Raw genomic sequence first — 9602 nt, 5'->3', positions numbered from 1 at the left:
TAAAAAATACGGTGAGACTGAGGTTGAAATGTAAATGATGAACTTCTTCTCCAGTAGAAAGTTAACAATACAGTAATAAATGACAGCTGGGGAACAGTGTTAATTGGTAAAAGCAACACAACAACAGAGGAAAAGAAGTTCATCATGAGGAAAGGAGGGGCTAAACCAGCCCAGAAGAGATATATATAAGACTGTCTGCAGACCATAGGATTGACTTCATCCTCAGACCTGCAGGAATGTTGTACGGGTTTGTTTGCCTCTTTTTCACCGACTCTTGACCATCTCCAGAGAAGTATTTGATTGCAAATTTATTGACTATAATAGAAAGCTAATGGAGTATTTTTTGACAAAGTTTATAAAGCTGGTGAAGGTGGGGACCAGGCTGGTCGCACATCTGACCCAACTGAACATTATAAGAAATTTGTTAGCCACGTTTTTCTATAGTTTTTGAGACTGATGGTCCTCCTCATTAAACCAGGGTACATAATGTTTTAATAAATATTGCCTCAGAAATGTTTTATTGCATCTTTTGTGGCAGAAAATCAACTTAGTCTATATTTATATTTTGTAATATTGGTATCGGTTTGTTATCTAGATTATTTTAAATGAACTAATTAATTAGCTTTGGAATGTTTTTGTAGTTTTTCATGGCACAAATCAAATGATTATTTATTATTATGATCCCATCTCTCATCTTTATAGGAGTGTTGCTTTTCCTTTTTTTTTCCAGCTTCATTCTACGCATCTGTGCGTGATGACATCACAACGCGTCAGGAAATCCCGCCCCTTAGCTCGTCGCTTTTCTCATATCTGCAGTACTTCTGTCAGCTGAACGTTTGTGCTGAATAACTCTTGAACAGGGGTCAAAAACACGAAGATGACTACTCGGGTGAGTTTACTTGAAGCGAATAGTAGAATTTAAATACAAGTACACCATGAGAGGGAAACACTGAATACTTAACCTAACGTGTACTAGAACTACAAGCTGTTTTTTTTTTTACACGTAAAGGAAGCCAACACAGCACTAGTCTGTATGGCAGAATCAGATGTCATTCAAAACTTTGTAGGTAGCCCGGAAGACGAATGCAGTAGTATCTTATGACTACTCAGACTGCTGTTAGCGTGCTACTTCTTTTCTAGATGTGAATTAATATGTGTAACAGCTTGGCCACTGAGCAACTTGAGACGTTAAATTGTGTTGTCGATAGTGTTGTTGACTTCGACAGGCAGCTCCTAAAGGCTAAATCAATGATGGCTTTTAAATGAAATGAAAGAAGTGTTGCAGCATTAAATGGCTAACAAGGAACTGAACTGCTGTTGAATGCTCAGTGGCCAGTTTCATGTTGGTGCATTGTAAAGAAGAGTCTGTGTTTTTATCTATATGCGTCAGTGTTTTTTCCATAAATGCACTGCGCAGATGCATACAGCTGCCTGTTTATTAGGTACACCTAGGTAAAAGTGAAAGTATTGCAGTCTAATACAACTGCCTTGCAATCCTACCTAAATGGAGGTTATTATGGCTGCTATTTTATTATCTTCTTCATTAATCTACTAATCATTTTGTTTAAATAGTGTAAGTAAGAAAGTAAAAGATAAAAATCACAAAGTGCTTAACAATAAAATGTAAAATAATACAACATAGTAAAATACAATGCATAAGAAAATTTAAATACATAGGGAAACATAGAACAAAAACCATAAAAACGTCTTCAGTTGCTTTTCAAAAGAATCGACAGAATTAAGACAACGTAGAAAGGGAGCAATGCATTCCACAGCCTAGGTGCCACTGCTTGAAATGATCGATCCCCTCCTGGTTTTAAAATGAGTGTGGGGAACCACTAACAACCTCTGACCTGATGACCTCAGACTACGGGTCGGAGTATGAAGCTGTATCAACTCAGATATGTAGGGAGGAACTTGACCATGCAGGGCTCTAAAAGTAAGAACCAAGATTTTAAATTGAATTCTACACTGACCTGGTAACCAGTGAAGTGCTGCTAAAACAGTTGTGATGTGCGCTCTTTTGTTAATGTGAGTTAAAAGCCTTGCAGCAGAGTTCTGAATAGCCTGGAGACGGTAAATCTCCTTCTTGCTCAAACATGTAAAAAGACTGTTACAGTAATCTAAACGAGAAGAAATAAAAGCATGAATGATCATCTCCAACTCACCCTTTGACACTAGTGTTCTTAATTTGGAAATATTCCTCAGTTGGAAGAAACAGTTTCTGACTAATTGTTTAGTGTGGTATTCCAAGGACACTGCTGAATCAAAAACAACACCTAACCTCCTGAAGGTCGGCTGGACAGACGAGCCTAAGTCACCAATATGCTGTTTAATCTGAGGGGTTCTACTTTCAGGGGCGATAATTAGTGTTTCTGTTTTTTCTCTGGGTTCAGAAGCAGGAAGTTTTCACATAACCACTGTTTGATACTGGTCAAGCAGTTAATTAAAGAAGACAATATATGGAATTCAGTTTCCTTAAACGAGCAGTACAGTTGAATGTCATCCGCATACAGATGGCAAGATACGTCACTGAATTGACCAAGAGGAAATGTATACAAAAGGAACAGTGATCCATGTTCATCTCAGTTTCCCCATAACCCAAGGTGGCGTCTTCAAAAAGCTTGTTCTGTCTGACTAAAATCCAAAAATAAACAGTTTAATTTCACAGAAAGCCAAAGATTTAGTCCGAGGGTCCCTGTCTGATAGGATGTTTGATTTTATGTTTTATTACAGAAACTGTATGAAACCCATGACCAAAATAGTCACACAATTATAGTGAAAATAAATCATCTAAGAGGCCGTGATTAGCCTAGATGCTGAAGTGCTTGATGTTTTTCAGATGTAGGTCAGCAAGTGATTGTCTCTATTTGCAAATTCAGTTATTGGAATGAGAGCAGGTTGATTTTTGTTTTGTTTTTTTCCGTATACCTTTTTAAATCACTGGGTTGACGGGATCTGAACAAATGCTCCTATTGAATTGTTGCTTTTAGTATTCTGTTATATGGATTGATTTTAAACTTGATCCTGAGAGTAGGAGGAGTTGTGTGACATGTGTAACCCTGATGTGGCCATCAGCCAGGAATACATTTGTACGCAGTACATTGGATTTCCATTTCTAGTTACCACTTAGCCCATTATGCATGACCACCTAATCAGTGTGCTTGTACTTTTTGGGGTGTTGACACAACTTAGTTCCAGATTTATTTGGTAAGCATACTCAGTGCCCTTACATTTACCCATGGACTTATATCTATTAGTAAGTATTTTTTCAAATTTTCAATTCCATGGAAATTTGCTCTTATAGTCTTATTGCCTGATTAGTAGAGGTGAGTTGTAATAAACCACAAATACTGTATCTATTCTGTCTGTACTTTTAATTGGTCTACATTGCTATCAGTGCCCAATATGCTTAAAGGAAGCTTTAGTTGATATTTCACCACAGTTTATCATGAAGTTGCTTGCTTCACCACAGCCATGGGGATGCTGAGTCACCCAGTTGGTAGCTAAAACTGTAGGTCAGACTGTTGTCAAATAATACTGCAACAGGCCCATGAGGATGCTTTGCTGCTATCTGTTGAGTAGCTCAGTGTGAGGCAATGTAGTACTTCACTCATGGAGATCTTCTTGGGAAAATGATGCATTTTAGTCAAGAGCAGAGTTAGAAGAGCTGCAGCTTTCCTTTCGGTATAATGATGTTTAACCCTTAACATCAAGTTTCCCACTTTTATTTTCATCTTAAGCTTTAAGGTTATTAAAATGATCTATTTCCTCACTGTCTGAATATATATTCTGTGTCAGCTTGTTCTAGGTTGGAGGCATATGAACTATTCAAACCTGACTGACTTAAAGAGGGTCTTTTGAACCATATCATAAGCCTTAAAACCTGAGACATTGTTGGCCATAAACATGAAGGAATCATTTTCATAAGTTAGTGACATAGTGGTGTCTCTACCCAACCAGTTTTGACTGCCTCAGATCTCATTGTTCGACAGTATGGACAGTCTTTGTCTGTAATCCATCACATTGTATAGGAAAGACAACAGGGACCTCTGCAACACTGCTCTGTGTCTGTACTTCTGTGTTTTTCTACTCATTAACCTTTCTGACGGTGCTAATTGAATCTATTATATTGCCAAAGACAGACTTCCTTATTGTAGTATTCAGACCTAGCAAGACATTTCCTGGTGGAACTGATGAGAGAGCTGTACTAAAGCAAAGGTATTCTATAATAGAAGATAACGCATTACAAGCTGCGCCAGTGCTATTAAATGGTGTACTCTTCCTGTCTCCTAAGAGGGCGTGGTTGCCTCTCCCGCCTCTCCCCCACCTTGTTGTGAATGTGTGGATGGATTGAAGCATGATGAGAAACTGTTAAATAACCTATAACTGATAACTCTCTGAGCTGTCTTTGCCAACAAAGAGATGTGTTCCCAGATCTCAAAAGAGTATTTTGCTAACAGAGACAGGTTTCAAGCAAAGTAGTGGGAATGATCATTTTATATCTTTATTCTCATTTTCATTAAAAAACATATTAAAATTAATTACGGTGTGATTGTTGTGATTTTGCATGTTTTCTTAAGTCTCTAGAATATGATGCGTAGGCTAGGACATAGCTGCAGCATGACAATGTTTAATTTAAAATGGTGTTTTGACACACACATCACCTTTAAAAAATATTGCGCCTCCTGTGATTTGAAAAAATTGCGATATTGATAATTTCAATGAAGTGTACATCCTCTACTCTTAAATGAACAGTCTCATTCTAAACCGCCTGCGACTGAAGGCCTAGAGAGGCGATATCAGTGTAAGATCGCCAGAGCAACGTGCATGTAATGGTGGTTTTGAGGTAATAATCCATATGCTGAAGGGAGCAAAGTCTTAAGAGTGCTGACCTGTGCAATTTACCTTTCTCTATAGCTGTTCAACTGTATTAAGTTCCATGCATATGGACTGTAAACACTGTGAATTATTATCTGTAACAATCCACATTAGTGTCTTTCATGGTATTTCAACAGTGGCACTAGCAAGTCCTGTAATTTACATGAACATTTTCAGGATGTCTCAAATTGTTTTAGTTTTTTCCAAAAACTGAATCAGGCCATTGCCTGTAAGTTGAAAGGAAATAGCATTCAGGTCACAAGAAAAAAGAACCTTGCATGCAAACTTTCAAGTATGCAGCTTTCAAAAACCTACATCAGTCAGATAGTGTCTATAGATGTTACTCCCTCTGTGGAGTCACTGTTTGCATTTTTCTCTGCTCTCTTTTCAGATTATGCAAGTGGCTCGATGTCCAACAGACGAACTGTCACTGAGCAACTGTGCCGTCATCAATGAGAAGGAGCCACAGCTTGAACTGTGAGTGGGATTTCCTCTGATACACGTAACTCTGCATCATACTACAGTAATAGTAGGATGTCTCTGTGTATATGTTGTGTGTTGAACGGGTGGATGCGTGCGTATGCTTAGATATCAACAGACACCTTCAGCTTTTTTACACCCTTGAGTGGCTAACCTGTAGCTTCTCCAGTAAAAGAAGAAGAACAATAGAATCTGGCGCTTTTTCTTGTTCTCCACACTTAATCCTTTCTTCTGTCTCGTAATTGTTCATCCCAATGCAGACATGCGACGGTGCGCAATTTAGCCCACAAGTATGTGTTCACCTTGAAGACTCATCCCAGTGTCAACGCTGGGACCATTGCCTTCAGCCTGCCACAGGTAGGTTAAAGAACAAAATGTTCCACCACCACATGTTCTCAATGATTACTGTGTGGCAGCTGTGCATTGCTGTTATTATATTTTCTGCAGATGTCATCAAGAGTGATTGTTTTTGGGAGACAAAATGATTGAAAATTTTGTTTTTTTGGCAAATGTAGCTAACCATTATCCTTCTATTCTTGATATTCCTTTTAACATGATATATCACTATGCCTATATTTCTGTCTAAGTAATACATTTATTTAATAAGTGATATTTGCAGCTTTCCTTTACATAGCACCAGTGAGCACTTGCATGGAGTTGAAGGCAGCACACTGTATACAATCATCAATTTTTTCTACAAACATTATATCATTTTTTTTAATACCTTGATTGCAGTATCTGACCTGATATTCCCTAAATCAAGATTTTCTCTAAGAAAAGTTACACTCTCTCTAGCAAGGTTGACTATGGGCTTTTTTTGCATGGACCTCTTTGTTTGTCTCAATTTGTCTGTTACTGCTTTTTCCTTTTTTTTATCTTGCCTGTCTCTGCCTGCTCTTCCTCCGTCTATAAACTTGGCAGCCACAACGGCACACAGGTACTACTGTAACCTCCTCAGCCTGGATGGCGGCCTTATTTTACCACAAGAATTAATTTAATGTTATTTATTGATTGATCAATTTAACAAGGCAGCCATTATTGGCCGCTATCTCAAAAACATAGCTGACCATTAAAAATGTTTTAATATAAATAAAGATGTAGTAGAGCTAGATCTAGTAAAATGCATAATGTTATTATGCATTTTAAATTGTGGTGAAATAAGACCATGTTGCAGAGGAACGTTGCATGGATGTCTCTGTGAAACATGTGCTGTTGTTGAATAGCTGGTAACCAATTGCCTTTTCCCATTGCAATATGTGTCCAAATACAAAAGGAAATGATGAGATTGGAACTGAATCAGTCACTTGCTTTTTTTCCTGTACAGAGAAAATGGGCCGGCCTATCGATTGGACAAGAGGTTGAAGGTAAGCTTCACATTTTTACTCTGGTGATATTCTATATTTTTCTTTTTCTAAACAAATCCCACAAAAAGACTAAAACCAACGATGAATTGAGCCTACTGATAAGTAACAGTACCAGAAACGGTTAAAAACGCACAGTGTGTGCACTGGGTGACATGTTCAAGGTAAAAGATAGTTTGATAGTCATTATACAGCACAAGGCTGCATAACGAAACAAATTTTGTAGTTCCTTCATGCTACACACACAACATATTAAGTGTAGGCCTATATTAAAATATGTGAACATAGAAATTAAAAACAGTACATGCAGTTATTTACATAGGCTACACGCCCCAAACATTCCACAGTGCATTCCTGTTCATTACCATGAACACACGCACTGTAGTTTATTTTGACTCAATCCCACATACACCGTCCCGCTGCTGTAAATGCCCACTAGAGCCCTGGTCTTCAAAGTGGGGTCCTTGAGGGTGTTCCAGGGAGTCCCCAACCAAAAGGAGATTAATTAATTTAATAGTTATTATTCCATCCGTAAGTAATACAACATCCATGTAGGTTTTATACCGTTTCTGTAATAAAACATCTAAAAACAAAAAATAATAACTAATTTGTGTCAGCTTAGGGATCCTTGATGTAAAAAAGTAGAACCACTGCACTAGAGCACCAAATGAGTATTAATCAATAGCTGAAAATAGTCCCACAAATGGGCATTGAGTGAGGCGTGAGTGTTTTTCTAAAATTAAACAGAATATTTGTGACATCCTCAGTTGGCACAAATGGGTTCATATAACAGGACAAAAAAAGAGACAAGTAGGATTTGGCTCCCAAAATGTCATGAAGTTCTAAATGGCAGATAAATAGATCAGAGTAACTTTACACACTGGGTGGTAACATATTGAGAACAAGGTGCTTTAACATGCAGCTGTCTCTAAACTTAATTGTGATTAACTAACTAAATTATTATTTTGAGTTTTAAAATTGAAGCAAGCCATTTGCAGGTAAAATTGAAAGTAATTTTAGTAGTTCGCAGTTCTTATCTACAGGCTGCACAGACTTCTGATTGTTGTAGGACATCCTTTCAACCTTTTGTGATGACTGCCATTTGTTATATATTGATTAGCAGTGCTTGACAGTCTTTCCCTCTAATCTTTGAAGGCCTTTTGAGTCACAGACACCTTGCCGCAGTAGAAACATAATAGCCTTTGACATCAAATCTAACCTTCAGACTTTAAAGGATTCATGCAACTTAAATGTGACTGACTTTAAAGGCTGCAGTCGTTTTCTCTGCCAGAAAAACATCTCACTGTGCTGACTTCGGATGGTCATATCCTGCAGATTACCAATTAGATGTGAGGTTAGGGGGTTTAGCTTTTATTTTGGTGCCATGAAGGGTTGATGGAACATGACTTAGCCAGCACAGGGAGAGACAGAATAACAATATGGGTGGGTGATGTCACTCCGCATCTGTCTCAGAGGCTGGCCAGCATCCAGAGAATGAGAAAGGCCTGTTCTTTGATAAAATATTTCACCCAGCTCCCTTAGGCCAAGTGATGCCCAAAATGATGGGCGCTATTGTGATATTGTCTGCATATCAGGAGTGAAAAGGAGGAATGAAAATATTATCCACAGAGTGAAAGAATGAATAAGCTTCATGATACCTTAATCTCTTTTGACATTGTCTTGAGGGGAAAAAAAACAGCAAAGGCATGGTTCTTTTTATTATTTGATCAAAGGAATAATATCTCTTTCTTTTTGAACATTATTTTCATTTTCTATAATAATTTTTTAGCAATGTTTCCAGGTAAATAAATAAAATAGTTTAATAAATAATGTGGCAGTATTGTGGGTGTAGTTTTTCTAATAACAGGAGAAATGTCCACTCAATCTAGAAGAAAGCTACTTACAGTATATCTCATTTCAGTAATGAGGCATTAGCAGCAGTTTGACGATATGCAGACGATTTGAATAGGGTACAAAAAATCAAATCCAGGAGCTACCTGTTATGTTGCTGTCTTTGTTTCTTATACACTGCTCAAAAAAATAAAGGGAACACTTAAACAACACAATGTAACTCCAAGTCAATCACACTCCTGTGAAATCAAATGGTCCAGTTAGGAAGCAGCACTGATTGACAATCAATTTCACATGCTGTTGTGCAAATAGAATAGACAACAGGTGGAAATTATAGGCAATTAGCGAGACACCCCCAATAGAGGAGTGGTTCTGCAGGTGGTGACCACAGACCACTTCTCAGTTCCTATGCTTCCTGGCTGATGTTTTGGTCACTTTTGAACGCTGGCGGTGCTTTCACTCTAGTGGTAGCATGAGACGGAGTCTACAACCCACACACGTGGCTCAGGTAGTGCAGCTCATCCAGGATGGCACATCAATGCGAGCTGTGGCAAGAAGGTTTGCTGTGTCTGTCAGCGTAGTGTCTAGAGCATGGAGGTGCTACCAGGAGACAGACCAGTACATCAGGAGACGTGGAGGAGGCCGTAGGAGGGCAACAACCCAGCAGCAGGACCGCTACCTCCGCCTTTGTGCCAGGAGGAGCAGGAGGAGCACTGCCAGAGCCCTGCAAAATGACCTCCAGCAGGCCACAAATGTGCATGTGTCTGCTCAAACGGTCAGAAACAGACTCCATGAGGGTGGTATGAGGGCCCGACGTCCACAGGTGGGGGTTGTGCTTACAGCCCAACACCGTGCAGGACGTTTGGCATTTGCCAGAGAACACCAAGATTGGCAAATTCGCCACTGGCGCCCTGTGCTCTTCACAGATGAGAGCAGGTTCACACTGAGCACATGTGGCAGACGTGACAGAGTCCGGAGACGCCGTGGAGAACGTTCTGCTGCCTGCAACATCCTCCAGCGTGACCGGTT

The 9602-nt window shown here is 39.0% G+C and overlaps 1 protein-coding gene across 2 annotated transcripts in view; it reads left to right on the top strand.

Annotated features, from left to right (window-relative positions):
- The first annotated feature begins 754 nt into the window (after window positions 1-754).
- The window catches only part of LOC123983180 (vesicle-fusing ATPase-like), a 30023-nt gene continuing 21175 nt past the window's right edge, over window positions 755-9602 (top strand). For both annotated transcript variants that reach the window (XR_006828147.1, XM_046069320.1), the window contains exons 1-4: window positions 755-889; window positions 5273-5358; window positions 5622-5718; window positions 6686-6725. Coding sequence is in view for 1 of the 2 variants with exons in the window: in XM_046069320.1 (XP_045925276.1) it covers window positions 878-889; window positions 5273-5358; window positions 5622-5718; window positions 6686-6725 (235 nt within the window). In the remaining variant the exon portion in view is untranslated. The remainder of the gene's footprint in view (window positions 890-5272; window positions 5359-5621; window positions 5719-6685; window positions 6726-9602) is intronic.

The sequence above is a fragment of the Micropterus dolomieu genome, linkage group LG14, assembly GCF_021292245.1.
Source record: "Micropterus dolomieu isolate WLL.071019.BEF.003 ecotype Adirondacks linkage group LG14, ASM2129224v1, whole genome shotgun sequence".
Classification (NCBI taxonomy): Eukaryota; Metazoa; Chordata; class Actinopteri; order Centrarchiformes; family Centrarchidae; genus Micropterus; species Micropterus dolomieu.
This window is presented reverse-complemented; position numbering and strand designations above follow the sequence as displayed.